We start from the raw sequence: 18,592 nt of genomic DNA, 5'->3' as shown, positions 1-18,592 counted from the left end.
TGCTGTCTGCCTCCTGGGTTAGAATGTGCACTCTCTGAGGGCTGGAATGGTTGTCTTGTCCATCTCCCAGTACTTAAGAGTATCACCTGGTCAGGAGTTAAGTGCACTAAACATACGTTTTTTATTTTTTTATTGAAGTGTAGCCAATTTACAATGTTATGCCCATCTCTGCTTACAGCAGTGACTCAGTTATACATACCTATATATATATGTATATATATTCTTCTTTTTAAACTTTTATATTTTATTCATCATGGATTTTTGTATTATTTTTTCTTTTCTTTTTTTTTAATGGTGCAAGAAATATTATTTAGTTACTGAGTTTCTTCACCACGGGGCATGTGGGATTTTAGACCTCGGACCAGGGATCAAACCTGTGCCCCCTGCAGTGGAAGTGCAAAGTCCTAACCACTGAACCACCAGAGAAGTCTCTTTTTAACTCTTCTTTTCTTTATGGTTTATTCCAGGAGATTGGATACCATTCCCTGTGCTATACTGTAGGACCTTGTTTCTTGTCTAGTATAAATAGTTTGCATCTAAATCTCGAGCTCCAAGAGTCTTTGAAACTTCTGATTTTCTTATAAGACCTGCCATGTTTCCTGCCTGTCCTAAGGAACAGAAAGAAGCTTCCTGAGCCTCTGTCTCCTGTATGGATGCCTGTGGAGTCAGGACTGGACCCCTGGACTTGAATTAGGAGCCCTCCAGCCCAGAGAGGAGGCATCCACCCTCTTTCTGTGTGGGAAGCTCTCACTGCAGGGAAGGGGCAGTAGGTACAGGTAAAGTCTCTAAGCCATCAGAAATGCTGCTTCTGAAACTGCATCCATCAATGCTTTGCTTAGGGGAATGGATCAAGGTGTTTAAGCAGAGGTTATTCTAGATGATATTGGACTGACTTTGCCTGTACCTACCGGTGTCTAGAACACACAAGATGCTGACTTTACAGGTGATCATCTATGCCCAGCTCCACTCCGACCAGCCAAGTTAGAAGTCTTGGGCGTGGGACCTGATCCTTGTCAATATTTTAAAAGCTCTCCAAGGGGATACCAATGTGTAATCAGATTGAAGAACCACTGGACTAAAGTGAAACAAAAATTTCATTACCCATCTTTGGATCTTTCATTTCCCCAAGAGTTTGGCTCCTTGTTGAAGGGTGGGGGTAGGGAGGACTATTTTCAGAATATGAGAAGAACACTCGAGAAAATCAACCCTGCTCACCTGCGTACACACAGACACACACACACACAGATACATGAACTAACAGATACACACAGACACAGAGGCACACATACACACACACAGATTCACAAACAGATACTCACAGACACACACAAACACACACAGACACAAACACAGACATATACAGACACACATCGATACAAACACACAGACCCCAGAGACACACACAGACACACACACAGAGACACACAGACACACGTACAAACATACACACAGACACACAGGCAGGCATGCACACACAGACACACACAAAGACACACACACTCAACATACACAAGCAAACTCTACTGCTCACCACGTCATTTTCCTCCTATTGAGAGTTTTGAGTTTCTTTATCTTTCTGAGCAGCCTTTTGCCATCAGACAGCTAAGTTCCCAAAACTACCAGTGGGATTTCTGGAGAAAGACAAATATGGGGGTGCATTTGCCTTATTTCTTCATCTGTTTGGTATTACTGCCCCAGCAGCTTTGGCAAAATTTAGGAGATGGGAGCCTTCAGGGCCCCCAGTGCAACCAGCTGAGATTCCCCCATGGAAGATAAGGTTTCCTGAATTGCTGTAAGTCACTGCATTTGCGTTTGCCTCTGCCCCCTCAAATAAATCACTGCATTTGCAAGGAGAGGCTGCTTGATTGCATAACCCTGGTGTGGTTTCTTTTCCACGGGGCTTCCAGGTAGAAAGGGAGAGTCTGCAAAAGGCAGAAAAGCCTGAGATCAAGCAAGCTGGATGCAGGTAGGTGAGACAAACCCTCACCTAGGGTGCCTCCCCTTTCTCCGAAAAGGAATATTAAAGGTTTAGAAGAAAGAAACTCCTGGCTCCACTGTGAATCTGGAAGAGATGATTAATGAAGTTTACCTTTGGTGAAATTTTGGTACTAGAATTTGACATCTGAACCTCTCTTCATGCCACTAAGCCATGCTCACTTTTGAACAAGGAACATATAGGTTTTCTCAACCAACCTCTTTGGCCTGTCTTAATTTTGCTTGATTACTATTTCATTTCAAATGATTAAATGGCTAAGTTACCAGTTTGTGTGTGTGTGTGTGTGTGTGTGTGTGTGTTTGGGGGGATGGGAAGGAAAACGCATTCTGTGTCCTGGACTGTCATTGTAAACTCAGCTGGAGATAGGACATTCCAATAAACTGGCAGAAGTAACTTACCACCTTTAGAGAATGTCTGAACAGATGATCATGACTATGATGGCAACAGCTAACATGTATTGAACATGAAATATGTCAGGCACTGTGTTAACTGTTTTACATGTATAATTTTTTTTAATCCTCCCATCGAGCCAAAGAGGTAGGAATGATGATCATCCCCATGTCACAGATAAGAAAACTAAGGCACAGAAGGATTCAGAACCTTGTTCCAAAGAAACAAATCCATGATGATTCCAAGTTACCAATATTTAGCAGGAAGGACATATATGCATCTTTCTGGTGGGAGTCTTCTCAGAAAACCCCACACATTTCTTATGGAAAGTGTGAAGGCTTCATCATCTTATGGAAAATGTGAGAAGCTTCATCATCCCACCCCTCCTCCCCCTGTTTCCCTTCCGTCTCTTACAGAGATCCTACTGCAGTTAAATGCATTGACTCACCTGACTGCAAATGAGATGCCTTCCCATCTCCGTGCCCTCCCTCTTCCTGTATCAAAATCTACCCATCTTCAAGTTAAGTACCACTTGTTCTATGGCGCCATCCCAACCACTCGAGTACAACCAGCTGTAAGAATTTTGTGTCCCCTGAATTCCACAAAATACTCCGCCTTTAAGAAATATTGGGCATGTCTGCAACAACATGGATGGAACTAGGGATAATCATACTAAGTGAAGTAAGTCAGACAGAGAAAGACAAACACCATATGATATCACTTATATGTGGAATCTTTAAAAAATGATACAAATGAACTTATTTACAAAACAGAAATAGACTCACAGACATAGAAAACAAACTTATTGTTACTGGGGAGGAAAGGGGATGGGAGTACAAATTAGAAGTTCAGAATTAATAGACCCACTCCTATATATGAAATAGATAAATAGCAAGAACTTAGTGTATATCACAGGGAATTGTATTTAACATCTTATAATAATCTATAATCAAAAAGAATCTGAAAAAAGAACATACATATATGTATATGTATATAGGCTTCCCTAGGGGCTCAGATGGTGAAGAATCTGCCTGCAATGCAGGAGACCTGGGTTCAATCCCTGGGTCCAGAAGATCTTCTGGAGAAGGGAATGACTACCCACTCGAGTATTCTTGCCTGGAGAATTCCATGGACAGAGGAGCCTGGCAGGTTACAGTCCATGGGGTTGCAAAAAATCGGACATGACTAAGTGACTAACACACACATATATATAAACATATAACTGAATCAGTTTGCTGCACACCAGAAACATTGCAAATCAACTATATTTCAATAAAAAATAAAATATGGAATAATGATTTTAAAAAATAAATATTGGGCAAATGGTTCTTTCTATGTCTATGTTACAAATACCTACGTCATATAAGCGTATTTTAAACTCCTTTTTGTATGAGCACAGTGCCTGGCAGACAGCAGTTCCCTGAGAAATATTTTCTCACCATTATTTCGTGGACCAAAAAAGTCTAGATTTTCACAGGACAAGCATGTAATTAAACGAGAACTGTTAAGAATAGAAGGGCATTGTAAAGTTTTACTTTAGGTACGCACAATTCTATTCCAGCTGGTGTGCAGAGACGGCTTTTTACCCAGTTACCCATGGACTTTAAAGAGGTTTTAAACTGGAGGGGCTTTGCGAACTGCTCTCTTCTGGAGTGTATACAGCAGGTGTGACCAGCAAGACTGTCTCTACACGCATATTTCCACTGTGGACGCGCCTGTAGGCAGCACCCATCCATTCCATTCTAATTTTCTGAACCTCAGTATGACAGGTGGTGGACACTTTACAGCACCGCTGTAAGAACTGGTCAACACAGGGCCACACATTTAAAATATGCAGAAACAACAAACCAGATTCTTGAATCCAGTTCAAAAGAGTGTTTAAAACCGCAATCTTGAATGACAGAGTCATGTGTTATGCTAGTGGACACACACATTCCCACCTGGGAAGCACCAGGGCGTCATCTTGCACAGCCCAAAACAAAGAATTCCGGGTCTTCCTTTAAGTCAAGACTAAGGGGAGGGTGGGAAACGATCCTGCAGTGCGATTCCCCTTTCCTTCCTCCTGTCTCACAATGAGCAACTGCCCTTTTGGTTGTGTGTGTGAACTGCTTAAATAAGAAGCTTCTGCTAGATCTTATTTTCAGTATGAGAGAAGAAATCGAAATTCCCATTCTGCAAGCACGGCACCTTTTTCAGAACACAAACCCAAAGGGGCAAAAGGAAAGAGAACGTGTGTCATCAGGAGACAATTACCCACGACAATCAAACAACTGCTGCAGACACTCACCGAGGACCAGCGCCCTGGGATACCACATCTCGAGATGCAAAATTTATTTATGCCTGAACTTTCTTTATGGAAAACTGTTCAGGGGAAATGACTTGCTGCTTCTGCCTGACAAAGGAAATTTAGACAGCTCTTTTCCAACTTTGATTTTCTGAGAGCTGGGAATTGAAACTGCTGTCTTCAGAAGAGCTTTTGTTCAATTTTCACATCATGGCCTACGTAAGGGACATTTCATGAAGGGGTTAAGGTCCCATGATCGGGGTGTCCTGGGTGAGATGATTATTATATGTGCTTTCTTCATTGAGTCATTGATTTAAAACCCCTCAAAACACTAAGCACTAGCAAATTCTTATTGACACGGAGACTATGAAAACATGTCTACTGTGAAAAGGATTGACTAAGGATTGCCTAATAGGAAAGGCAAGAATACACAGACAATGATTTTTCAAACCTTATCACATGCAAAATGAATGCGCTGGTCTCTCTTCGAACTTATTCTAATTAACAGAGCCAGGCACTCACCCCATGCATTTCTAGCGCAGATCCTGAGCTGAAAACTACGAATCAAAGTCCTGTTCCCTTTAGCTAACAAGGCTGCTGGCAGCTTCGGCAAACAGCAAAAACAATGAAACAGAAGACTGCAGGTGCGTACCTTAACCTCCTGGTTGGTAAAGACCTCCACATCCACCACGCAGGCAACCAGAGTGGAAACATCACAGTCCATGCTAGGGGCTGGCATTCCCCCTCCGGAATTGACAAGAAAGAGTTAGGCAGCCTCGGAGTCCTGCGGGCTGGGAAGAACGTCCAGGTAGCTGGTGCCGGGGCCGGCCGGGCGCTGGCCTGCCCTGGGGATGGCCGAGCCGGGCACCTGAACCCACTCGGCTGCGCGCACGCACGCAGCCCGCCGCGGCTCAGGCAGCAGGGCAGAGCAAGAGCGGCCGGCTCTCTGATAGCGATGACATCACCGCAAGGACTGACACAAGCTGGAGCTATTTTTTTCCCCCAGCCTTTTATCTCTAGGCAGTGCAGTGGAGCAAATTGAACATGATTATGTGCTAAATCTGAACTCAGACTAAATCAATTCAGGCAGCAGCTCGCTAGGAACTGAGTCATAGCTGTGGTTTCAGCCGAGTGCTTATGTTTGCAAAAAGCCAGGGTGGGGCATGGTAGGGGGGCGGACATCTGACACCAGAGACTCTGTTTGGGGTGGGGGTGGGTGGGGGAATTATTCTGCCTATGAGCCTGCTGAGGTTAAGGTGTGACAATTTCTCTGCCTCAGAAAGGAGCAGGAAGTTGAGGCATTTTGCAAATTGCTTGGCTTCTGTTAATTGCCCTGTGCCTCTCGGAGCAGACACGCATGTTCTAGGTACCCTAATGCATCTCGGGTGGGCATGGGCTAAATAGAAATCCATTCTTGGAGTGACTAAGAGAGCTGGGCATCAGTCATTTAGGCAGCCTGGTAAGAGGAGATAATTAGAGGTTTGTGAATGTCTATTTGAAGCACATTAAGTGCAGACCAGGAACTCTAAAAGCACCCCTCAAAGCTCTGGATTTCAGGCTGTCGCCAAGGTCATTCAAACCCAAAGTGGGAAGGAGTTCCAGCAAACGTCTCATGCAGGGACAGATGGCAGAGTCTAACAGGCAAACGCACTGATGTGGGTCATTGTCAGAACCTCAGGACTTGATTTCGCCCGAGACTTTGAACTTGTCCAATGGCTTTTTCAGTCTTTTTTCGTGATTGTGAACCCCTGAAGGGCAGGGTTGCGGATAATTCATCTTTATATCTTGAGACTTTAGCCGAGTGTCTGGCATGAGAAGGCAGTAATTGTTTAATGTATGAACAAACCAAACGGGAACAGCCTTCACAGCAGAAGTGAGCAAAGGAAAAAAAAACAAAAACCCAAATCGTTTTCATTTTATCATTGGTTATAAAAATACTGGTAGAATGAACTGACATTCTGGCAGGATCTATGCCCAGTAGAGTGCAGGTGCATCTTCTGTGGCTATCAGAGGTCACGATCTATAACAGATTGGTGCCTTTCTAACCCAGGACTGGACAAAGTGGCCACATTCTGCAGGCAGATGAGAAAGTGACCTTTTAGACTGAAGGCATAGAAGTTATCTGGTTGATCCTCATTTTGGGTTACATGTGAGTCTAATGAAAGCAAAAGAAAGTGAGTCTAATCAGCTCAGCTCAGTTCAGTTCAGTTGCTCAGTCGTGTCCAATTCTTTGCAATCCCATGGATTGCAGCACACCAGGCTTCACAGTCCATCACCAACTCCCAGAGCTTGCTCAAACTCATGTCCATCGAGACAGTGATGTCATCCAACCATCTCATCCTCTGTCGTCCCCTTCTCCTCCTGCCCCCAATCCCTCCCAGCATCAGGGTCTTTTCCAGTGAGTCAGCTTTTCGCACCAGGTGGCCAAAGTATTGGAGTTTCAGCTTCAACATCAGTCCTTCCAATGACTATTCAGGACTGGTTTCCTTTAGGATGGACTGGTTGGATCCCCTTGCAGTCCAAGGGACTCTCAAGAGTCTTCTCCAACACCACAGTTCAAAAGCATCAATTCTTCAGTACTCAACTTTCTTTATAGTCCAACTCTCACATCCATACATGACTACTGGAAAAACCATAGCTTTGACTAGACGGACCATTGTTGGTAAGGTAATGTCTCTGCTTTTTAATGTGCTGTCAAGTTGATCATATTGATCAAAATATTCCAAGGAGCAAGCGTCTTTTAATTTCACGGCTGTAGTCACCATCTGCAGTGATTTTGGAGCCCAAGAAAATTAAGTCTCTCACTGTTTCCATTGTTTCCCCATCTATTTGCCATGAAGTGATGGGACCAGATGCCATGATTTTAGTTTTCTGAATGTTGAGTTTTAAGCCAACTTTTTCACTCTCCTCTTTCAGTTTCACCAAGAGGCTTGTTAGTTCTTCTTTGCTTTCTGCCATAAGGGTGGTGTCATCTGCATATCTTAGGTTATTGATATTTCTCCCAGCAATCTTGATTTCAGCTTGTGCTTCATCCAGCCTGGCATTTCGCATTATGTACTCTGCATAGAAGTTAAATAAGCAGGGTGACAATATACAGCCTTGACATACTCCTTTCCCGATTTGGAACCAGTCTTTTGTTTCGTACAGTTCTAACTGTAGCTTCTTGACCTGCGTACAGATTTCTCAGGAGGCAGGTCAGGTGGCCTGGTGTTTCCATCTCTTTAAGAATTTTCCATAGTTTGTTGTGATTCACTCAGTCAAAGGCTTTGGCATAGTCAATAAAGCATAAGTTTTTCTGGAACTCTCTTGCTTTTTCGATAATCCAATGGATGTTGGCAATTTGATCTCTGGTTCCTCTGCCTTTTCTACATCCAGCTTGAACATCTGGAAATTCATAGTTCACATACTATTGAAGCCTGGCTTGGAGAATTTTGAGCATTATTTCGCTAGCATGTGAGATGAGGGCAACTGTGTTGTAGTCTGAACAATCTTTGGCGTTGCTTTTCTTTGGGATTGGAATGAAAACTGATCTTTTCCAGTCCTGTGGCCACTGCTGAGATTTCCAAATTTGCTGGCATATTGAGTGCAGCACTTTCACAGCATCATCTTTTAGCACATCATCATCTTCTCATCTTTGAAATAGCTCAGCTGGAACTCCATCACCTCCACTAGCTTTCTTCATAGTGATGCTTCCTAAGGTCCACTTGACTTTGCATTCCAGGACATCTGGCTCTAGGTGAGTGATCATACCATGATGGTTATCTGGGTCACGAAGATCTTCTGTGTATAGTTCTTCTGTGTATTCTTGCCACCTCTTCTTAATATCATCTGCTTAGTTTTTCATACCATTTCTGTCTTTTATTGTGCCCATTTTTGCATGAAATGTTCCTTTGGTATCACTAATTTTCTTGAGGAGATCTCTAGTCTTTCCCATTCTATTATTTTCCTCTATTTCCTTGCACTGGTCACTGAGGATGGCTTTCTTATCTCTCTCCTTGCTATTCTTTGGAACTCTGTATTCAAATGGGTATACCTTTTCTTTTCTCCTTTGCCTTTAGCTTCTCTTCTTTCCTCAGCTATTTGTAAGGCCTCCTCAGACAATCATTTTGCCTTTTTGCATTTCTTTTTCTTGGGGATGGCCTTGATCACTGCCTCCTGTACAATGTCACGTACCTCCATTCATATTTCTTCAGGCACTCTATCAGATCTAATCCCTTGAATCTATTTATCACTTCCACTATATAATCATAAGGGATTTGATTTGGGTCATACCTGAATGGCCTAGTAGATTTCCGTACCTTTTTCAATTTAAGTCTGAATTTGGCAATAAGGAGTTCATGATCTGAGCCACAATCAGCTCCCAGTCTTATTTATGCTGACTATATAGAGCTTCTCCATCTTTGGCTGCAAAGAATATAATAAATCTGATTTTGGTATTGACCATCTGGTGATGTTCATGTCTCTTGTGTTATTGGAAGAGGGTGTTTACCATGACCAGTGTGTTCTCTTGGCAAAACTCTGTTAGCCTTTGACCTGCTTTGTTTTGTACTCCAAGGCCAGATTTGCCTGTTACTCCAGGTATCTCCTGACTTCCTACATTTGCATCCCAGCTCCCTATAATGAAAAGGACATCATTTTTGGGTGTTAGTTCTAGCAGGTCTTGTAGATCTTCATAGAACTGTTCAACTTCAACTTCTTCAGTGTTACTAGTTGGGGCATAGACTTGGATTACTGTGATATTGAATGTTTGCCTTGGAAATGGACAGAGATCCTTCTGTTGTTTTTGAGATTGCATCCATGTACTGAATTTCAGACTCTTTTGTTGACTATGATGGCTACTCCATTTCTTCTAAGGGATTCCTGCCCTGAGTAGTAGATATAATGGTCATCTGAGTTAAATTTGCTCATTCCAGTCCATTTCAGTTCACTGACTCCTAAAACATTGATGTTTACTCTTTCCATCTCCTGTTTGACCACTTCGAATTTGCCTTGATTCATGGACCTAACGTTCTAGGTTGCTATGCAATATTGCTCTTTACAGCATCGGACTTTACTTCCATCATCAGTCACATCCACAGGTGTTGTTTTTGTTTTGGGTCTGTCTCTTCATTCTTTCTGGAGTTATTTCTCCATTGATCTCCAGTAGCATATTGGGCACCTACTCACCTGGGGAGTTCATCTTTCAGTGTCCTATCTTTTTGCCTTTTCATGCTGTTCATGGGATTCTCAAGGCAAGAATACTGAAGTGGTTTGCCATTACCTTTTCTAGTGGACCACATTTTGTCAGAATTCTCCAACATGATCCGTCTGTCTTGGGTGGCCCTACATGGCATGGCTCATGATTTCTTTGAGCTAGACAAGGCTGTGGTCCATGTGATTAATGAAATCAGATCACCAATAGAAATATGTAGACTGATTTAACTCTGTGTGTGTGTGTGTGTGTGTGTGTGTGTGTGTGTACAGTTGTTACTGTGTTGTCTAGGGCACTGTGGGGAGTATGAAATTATGAAAACAGATAATTCAACTAACAGTTTCTGAGTGATGACTACGTACAGAGCTCTATCAGCTACTCTGAAGGACAAAATGATGAGATACCTCTAAAATGATGACTAAGTAAAATTCATGATCCTCAAAGGGCTTAAAATCCAGGGGAGAAGATGAGACATGGAGACAAACACCTACACAACACAGCAACGGTGGCGGTGGCAAAGGACGGGCAGACGGCACTTGGCGGGAGCACTGCAGAAAGAGCAAGGGATGCTGAAGGGACCTGGGGCAGATGAGCCTCAAGGAGCAGGACTTGACTTCTGATCTTCAGACATAGGTAAAAGTCTGTCAGACAGAGAAGGGGTGAGGAGGGCCCCCCAGGCAGGGGGTGCAAACTAGAAATATCCAGAGCAAAGGCAAAATACAGGGACTCCCCTGGTGGTCCAACATTTAAGAGTCCACCATGCAACGCAGGGCACACCAACTCCATCTGTGGTCCAGGAAGATCCCACATATGGCAGAGCAGCTAAGCCCATGCACCCCAACTACTGAAGCCATGCACCCCAACTACTGAAGCCAAGTGCTGCAACGACTGAAGCCCGTGTGCCCTGGAATCCATTCTCTGCAACAAGAAAGGCCTACAATTCAAAGGTTAAGTCTAGCGCACAGGTCCACAGCTGATCAAAGAGCAAGGCAGTAGGGACGACCCATTATAACCATCTCTCTGCTCACTTACAGGGTTTTTGTGAATTATTTCACACTTTCTGTTTAGGGAAGAGCTACAAAGGTTGCTCGGGGCTTTCCTGATGGCTCAGTGGTAAAGAATCCATCTGCCAAAGCAGGAGATGCAAGAGGAACACCAGCTCGATCCCTGAGTTGGGAAGATCCCCTGGAGGACTAAATGGCAATCCCTTCCAGTATTCTTGCCTGGAAAAATCCTATGGACAGAGGAACTTGGCAGGCTACAGTCCATGGGGTCACAAAGAGTCGGTCACGGCTGAGCGACTGAGCACGCACATAAAGGTTAAACGTGTTATTTAAGAGAAAGAGCCTTGCTCTGACACATCTTGGCAGGAGGACATTAGTCTCTCCAGGAAATAAAGCCTCACCGCAAATTGTAAAATAGGTATTTTAGAGGCTTCCCTGGTAGCTCGGTGGTAAAAATGTTTCACCTGTCAACGCAAGGGGCACGGGTTCGACCCCTGGTCCGGAAAGATATCAGAGGCCATGGAACAGCAAAGCCCATGCGACACAGCTACCGAGCCTAAACAAGCCCGCGCACCCTTGAGCCTGTGCCCTGCAACAGGAGAGGCCTCCAAATGAGAAGGCCCTGTTCCCTGCAACCAGAGAAAAGCCTGCGCAGCAACCAAGACCCAGCACGGCCAAAAATAAACAATACATTAAAAATATTTTTTAAAAAAATAGATATTTTTTTCTGATGCAACTTCAGTTTCTCCTTTTCAGTTTGCTTCTTTCCTGGAGACTCTTTCTTGTACTTCTGAGTCCACTAACTTTATACTTTCCTCTTTGAAAATATCTTTTCAAGGACACAGTTCTCAATTCATTGCTGTTAGCATGAAATGACTGCTAACTTATAGTATTACCTGTCATAGAGGAATCTGCATGATGGGTAATATTAGGTTGGCCAAAAAGTTCATTCAGGTTTGTCCATAGGTTGCTGCAGGAAAAAAATGAATGAACTTTTTGGCCAGTTCGGTATTATAGGAGATCAAATTTTATACTGAGTAAATAGTGTTTTTAGGGTGAAATTATAGGCATCGAGAGCAAGTAGTGATTTTAAAATAAAATTATTGGATTTTTAATAGGTTGGTTCAACAAATTGGCTATATTGCACTATTCAACTGTTTACACAAAACGCTTTCCTATAGATCAGAATCCCTAGGGCACTTCCCTGTTAAAATCATGCCCTATTTCTCTAGATAGAAGGTATTTTTGATGGCTGGGGGATGACTGGCAGCCTGTATATAAGCACTGGGCTATGGCTACAAGGTCCTATGAACCCTGGCTCCTGTCTGCTTTCCCATCTCAGCCCATCATTTCTCCCCATCCTCTCCACATCCTAGATTAACTGGTCTTCTTTGGATTAAAAAAAAAAAAAAATGCCAAGCTCTTGCTGATCTCAGGATATTGCATTTGCTATTGCCTTTGTCAAAAAATTTCTAGATCTCTGCATGGCTGGCTCCTTCTTACCATGCTCATCTCAGCTCAGAGGTCATCTCCTTGGGGAAGTCTTCCCTGATCACCTAAATAAAAATATGTGTGTCCTGTGTGCATGCATGTGTGTGAGCATGCATGCGCACGTGTGCACGCGCACACACACACACACACACACACAGACTCAAACACTATCCAGCATCTTCTTTCTAATTTTATTCATAGCACTTCCCACTGTCTGAAACTATTCACTTATTTCTTGACTTGTTCTCTACAACCCCAACTAAAATGTCATCTCCACAAAAGCAGAGGGTTTGTTTATCCTGTTCTCTGCTGTATTCTTAGAGGCTAGAAAAGTTCCTGACACTTAGGTACTCTCGGTATTGTCTGAAGTGTGAGTGAATAAAGAAATAAGTTAATCTAAAGAGGCAAGTAGAAGGACTCAGACACACAGGCATGTCTCCGGATCTGGAGTTAGGAAGGGCCTCACAGGAGGATACATGGATTGACAGCTGAGCTCAGGTACTAAGCCCCAAGTGGGCAAGAAGAGATGGGGACCTTCCAATCCCCAAACCAGCAGCCAAATCTTATTTGCTTATGGGCACAGATATTCCCATCACAGCTATGGGTTGCCAGAGGCTTTGATCCCTCTGTGTATCCTTCTGGATCACTTGAGTTTGCTTTTAATGTTTATTGTTAAAAACTCAGATGTATTCAAAAGTTGAGAGAACACTATGATGAGCTTTCAAATACCCACCACCTAACCACAACAATAGCGTGGGACCAACCTTGCTTCCTGGCAGAGCGTGGTCCCCAGACCAACAGTATCAACAGCACCTGGGAATTTGTTAGAAAGGCAAATTCTTTTTTTTTTTAATTTTTTATTTGTATTGAGGGATAGCTGATAATGGATTGCCTGGATTAAAATCTGGGTTTGTTTGACCTTAAAGTTCCTTTGGGCCTCTCTGGGGGCTCTGTGGTAAAGAACCAGCCTGACAATGCAGGACACTCAGGTTTGATCCCTGGGTCAGGAAGATCCCTGGAGAAGGAAATGGCAACCCACTCCAGTATTCTTGCCTGGAAAATGCCAGGGACAAAGGAACCTGGAGACTACAGCCCAAGGGGTTGTAAAAGAGTCAGACACGACTCAGTGACTAAATCAACAACAATACAGCCAATTAAAAACATTGTGACAGCTTCAGATGAATAGCAACAGGGACCCAACCATATATATCCATGTATCCATTCTCCCACAGACTCCCCTCCCTTCCAGGCTGCCACATAATATTGAGCAGAGTTCAGTTTGAGGAAAGGCAAATTCTTGAGCCACATCCAAGATTGGGTGGGCTGGACCAGTATCTACATTTTAACCAGACCTCTAGGTAAGTCTGCTGCAAGTTCCAGTCTGAGCACCAGTGTTCCTTGTCCCTGAGAGCTCACACTCTCTGTTATTGTGACATTGTATCATTTCATCTGTAAACTTTTCACTGTCTATCTCTAAAAGACAAGGGCTCATTTTTTGAAATCACAATACTTATCACACACACTCCTGAAAGCAAGACTAGTTCCTTAGTACCATCACATGTCCTACTAGGGTTCACATTTCTCTCACGATACTACAAATGTTCTCTTCCCTTCCTGGTCCCTCTCTAGCCACTGTCTGGTCCCATCCTGCTGTCCCTTCCTTCAGTCCTTCCTTTACTTAACATTTCCTTTACTTAAATTCCTGATGGTGCAGTGGGTAAAGAATCTGCCTGCAATGCAGGAGACACAGGAGACATTGGTTTGATCCCTGGGTCGGGGAGATCTCCTGGAGAAGGAAATGGCAATCCACTCCAGTATTCTTGGGAATAATTCCATGGACGGAGGAGCCTGGCAAGCTACAGTCCACGGGGTCCCAAAAAATCTGACAAGACTGAGAGCCTACGCACTCAGCACACACCACTTACTTAAATTGGGATCTAAACTACTGTATCTTTCATGTGTCTTAATCTGTAGAGTCCTCCTCCATGTCTTCTTTTTCCTTCCTTATAGTTTGCTGTTGCTGATGATGGAATCATGTTATTTGTCCTTTAGGATTCTCCCCAGTCTGGATTTTCTTGATTAATTCCACATTTGTTGCTGTTGTTCAGTTGCTAAGTTGTGTCTGATTCTTCTTGATCCCGTGGACTGCAGCATGCCAGGCTCCCCTGTCCTTCACTATCTCCTGGAGTTAGCTCAAATTCATGTCCATTGAGTCGGTGATGGAATCTAACCATCTCATCCTCTGCTGCCTCTTTCTCCTTTTGCCTTCAATCTTTCTCAGCATCACGGTCTTTTCCAATGAGTTGACTCTTTGTGTCAGGTGGCCAAAGTGCTGGAGCTTCAGCTTTAGCGTCAATCCTTCCAATGAATATTCAGGGTTGATTTCCTTTAGGATTGACTGGTTTGATCTCCTTGCAGTTCATAGTGTCATTCAACTGGTTTCTCTTTTACCTGTTGGTCCCACTAATTAGATCCTGAGCCTTGATAGGTTTGGGTTGGCAAGACTCCTTCATGGATAGTGTTGTGCACTTAGTGGGTAGGTAATTGGTGTAATTAGTGGATAGGTAATGTCTGACCATCTCTTTCTGTGGCATTAGCAATCATTTATACTCAATGCCTAGATTCACTCTTTCATTAGAAGTTTCAGAATGATGGTTTTCCCTCAGGACTTCCCCGGTGGTTCAGATGGTAAAGAATCTGCCTGCAATGTGGAGGCCCAGGCTCAATCCCTGGATCACGAAGATTCCCTGGAGAAGGAAATGGCTACCCACTCCAGTATTCTTGCCTGGAGAATCCCACGGACAGAGGAGCCTGGTGGGCTGCAGTCCATGAGGTCCCAAAGGGTTGGACACACTGAGGGACTAACACTTTCACTTCATTCACTCATGGAATACTTCCATCACAAGGAACTACTTCCCATCTACCATGGACTTATCCTGCATGTGTGTTTTGTAAGACAGACAAAATACACACTTGATTCTTTTCCTTTATTAACTAGCTTTTTTTCTTTTTAATGACTTGCTTCCCATTATCCTTCAAAGAAGACCACTGAACATTTTTTACTTTATTAAGCATCATCATGAACTCATAGACTAAACAGACTTGATGGGTTTAAATCCACTGTCCTTTTATCTTATTGATGCTTAAATTGCTGGTGAGAGTATAATCAGGTTGGCTTCTGTGTCCTTTTGACACAATCTCAGTCGTCTTTGAGGGTTACCTCACCATCTGGCAGAACAAGATGTTCCAGACTCATCCTGTCCATTTCCTGCCCCAGATAAGGAATCAGCCATTTCTTTCTCAGTTTCATTTAGTATTTCAACATATTTCAAGATCATAATCTGTAGACTTTGCGATGTTCTTTGCACTGAGTCGGTTATTATTTACAAGACTTCTTAGTGGCCTGAGCTAGAAAATATATAATGTGTTTTATTTATTTACTTTTTAAATAATGTCTTACTTTTAAACTTTTTAAAACTTATTTTTTAATTGAAGTATAGTTGAATGTGCTGTTGTTGCTATTCAGCTGCTAAGTTGTATCCAACTCTTTGCTACCCCATGGACAGTGAGGCTTCCCTGTCCTTCCCTATCTCCTGGACTTTGCTCGAATTCATGTCCATAATATGTTTTAAAGATGACATGCATCATGAGTTCAGACTGATAATTCAAAATCAAATCCAGAATTTTTAAATCTCACATCTGTATCCTCTCTCTTCCACATCAAATATCTTGTTTCTTACCAGTCATAGAATTACTCATGCGCCTTATTCCATACTACAATACACAGCAGCTTCAGAATCAAAATAATCACTAGGAAAAAGTTAAGATTTTCCCCCAGCTCTTTTTGTCCTCAGGATATACCCATAAGGCTGGTAGAAACTCCCCTGCAGTGACAGAAGCTCAGGACTGTATCTGGCCATGCTCTTTTCACCATAAAGTCACTTTCAGACAGAAACTGAAAGAAAAAGTGGAGGAAATCTTAGAAGCATTGGAGCCCTGGCTTCCAGCTGTTCCCAAGGCCCAGGGCACCTGTCCTTCCATGGATCTCCTCAGTCAGCTCTTCCCTTGGTGATGTTCCATATCTTAATATTATCCCAGCCCATGCCTCCCTGTTTTCCCCAAACTTATTCAGATATTTTTTCTGTCTCTAACAATCAAAAAAGTCCCAGTGCTCTCTCTCTCACACACACACATACACACACACACAGCCCTAGCATAACAGATGACTCCAAGGTGGGAGTCACGCATCAGGAACCACATTTTCAGGTCTCTGAACTGTCCCATGGGAACCCTCCTCCCCATGATTAGACGTGAGGTGAGGGAGCTGCCAGCCTCTAACCCTCCCTCTTGAGGTAACAGCAGGAGTCCCAGGATGGAGTTCTCTTAAGAAAATCTGCTCACAGAACCACCTTTCCATCTCCACTTGCTTCTCCCTATCAATCCCTCCTTTCAGACTTCAGAGCGATCTAACTAGTTTCCTGCCTCCTGCTTTGAAAATCCACATGTTGGTGTGCTACCTACCTCTGTTCGAAATGTCATATTTCCTGTTTTATCACACCTCAGTTGAAACTTGAAAGTTATCATCCCATTACACCATCACTAACTTAGGACAAAACTTGTGGAGTCACTCTGCAAAAATTCATGAGCATTATGGCATTTAAACTTCACAATAGGTACTGTTTCACAATGAGGAAGTCATTTGCCCATCCATTCATCCTTATCCATCCATCCATCCATCCATCCAATGGCTAGTGAATACACTATGGACCCAGGACACAGAGAGGCACTGGCCATAGAAAGATGGCGAGTTATCATCCTTTTCCCCAAGGAGGTCCATTGTAAAGGGAGTAAAGAATCACAATATGACTGACATGATATGATACAGGATATGATGATGTGATGTATTTCTACAGATGATGTTGATACAAGGTATACTATGAGCACAGGAGAAGTATAAGTTTGCCATACGCAACAGGCATTAGAAAAGCTTTCCCTGAGAAAGGAATGTTTTGCTAAACTTTGAAAAATAAGCAGTTTTCTAGTTATCCAGACAGGCAGACAAGTAGGGAGATGACATTTTAAGCATAGGTAGGGGCTTGGGCTGATGTGGTAAGGTAAGACAGTGAGTGGCCCAGGATTGCTGCACATGAAATTGCAGATGGGGTGAGGGATTAAAAGTGGGGAGCCATAGAAAATGCAGCTAGACTGCTAGGCAGGGGCCTGACCATGAAGAGCTTTGTGAGTTACTGGTAGAAATTTAAACTTTATTCCATAGGAAGAGTGACCCAGTGGAGGCTACAACAGTAGCTTCTTGGCTCTTTCTCTCTCTAATTTTACAGCCATTGAATTCATCCTGCAGAAAATCTGTGGCCAGGGAAAATTTTCTACTCAGAAAAATTATATTCTTTCTATGAGTGTGTCAGTCAGTTCAGTCGCTCAGTCGTGTCTGACTCTTTGCGACCCCATGGACTGCAGCACGCCAGGTTTCCCTGTCCATCACCAACTCCTGGAGCTTGCTCAAACTCATGTCCATTGAGTCAGTGATGCCATCTAACCATCTCATCCTCTGTCATCCCCGTCTCCATGAGTGCGTGCTGTGTGCTAAGTCACTTTAGTCATGCCCGACTCTGTGCACCTTATGGACGGTAGCCTGCAAGTCTCTTCTGCCCATGGGATTCTCCAGGCAAGAATACTGAAGGTGGTTGTCATTTCCTTCTCTAGGCGATCTTCCTGACCTAGGAAATGAACCCCATGTCTCTTAAGTCTTCTACACTGGCAGGCGGGTTCGTTACCACTAGGGCCGCCTGGAAAGTCATGAGAGCTGAGCTTAAAGTTGGAACCGGGGCAGCAAATATGCAAGGGATTCTAGTAAGGGAATGTTGGAAATCTAATGGACAAATAGGCTTCTGAGACCTTGTGGTGGGAATTTCTAGCACTACGTTAGTGGAAGGCAAGCTTTCTCCACTAAAATAATGCATATTACTTCCACATACATAATGCACATAAATCCATTATAGCTCTTGTCTCTCTGTAGGGTTTAAATGTTTTATTGTGTCCTCAGCACTTAGCACGTTGCCAGGAATAATGCATGCAATCAAGACGATGTCTGATCAGTGAATGAAAGAATGTATGAATAAAAGACAAGATGAGCTGAGGCCATCCCCACTTCTTTTCATGAATGGGTTATTTTTGAGTCATCTATCTGAGTAGTGGCTCTGTCAGCTTTAGTCTTTGGT

General features: G+C 43.3%; 1 protein-coding gene across 2 annotated transcripts in view; it reads right to left on the bottom strand.

Moving 5' to 3' along the window:
- RCAN2 (regulator of calcineurin 2) overlaps positions 1 to 18,592 on the bottom strand; it is a 273,404-nt gene that overhangs the window by 96,987 nt on the left and 157,825 nt on the right. Inside the window, exon 1 of one of the 2 annotated variants that reach the window (XM_070456347.1) lies at positions 5,323 to 5,708. The exons of the other annotated variant lie outside the window; for it this stretch is intronic. Coding sequence (XP_070312448.1) covers positions 5,323 to 5,409 — 87 coding nt within the window. The 5' untranslated portion in view covers positions 5,410 to 5,708. Of the gene's footprint in view, positions 1 to 5,322; positions 5,709 to 18,592 lie in introns of those variants that run through there. 2 annotated transcript variants of the gene reach the window in all.

The sequence above is a fragment of the Odocoileus virginianus genome, chromosome 27 (assembly GCF_023699985.2).
Source record: "Odocoileus virginianus isolate 20LAN1187 ecotype Illinois chromosome 27, Ovbor_1.2, whole genome shotgun sequence".
Lineage (NCBI taxonomy): Eukaryota > Metazoa > Chordata > Mammalia > Artiodactyla > Cervidae > Odocoileus > Odocoileus virginianus.
This window is presented reverse-complemented; position numbering and strand designations above follow the sequence as displayed.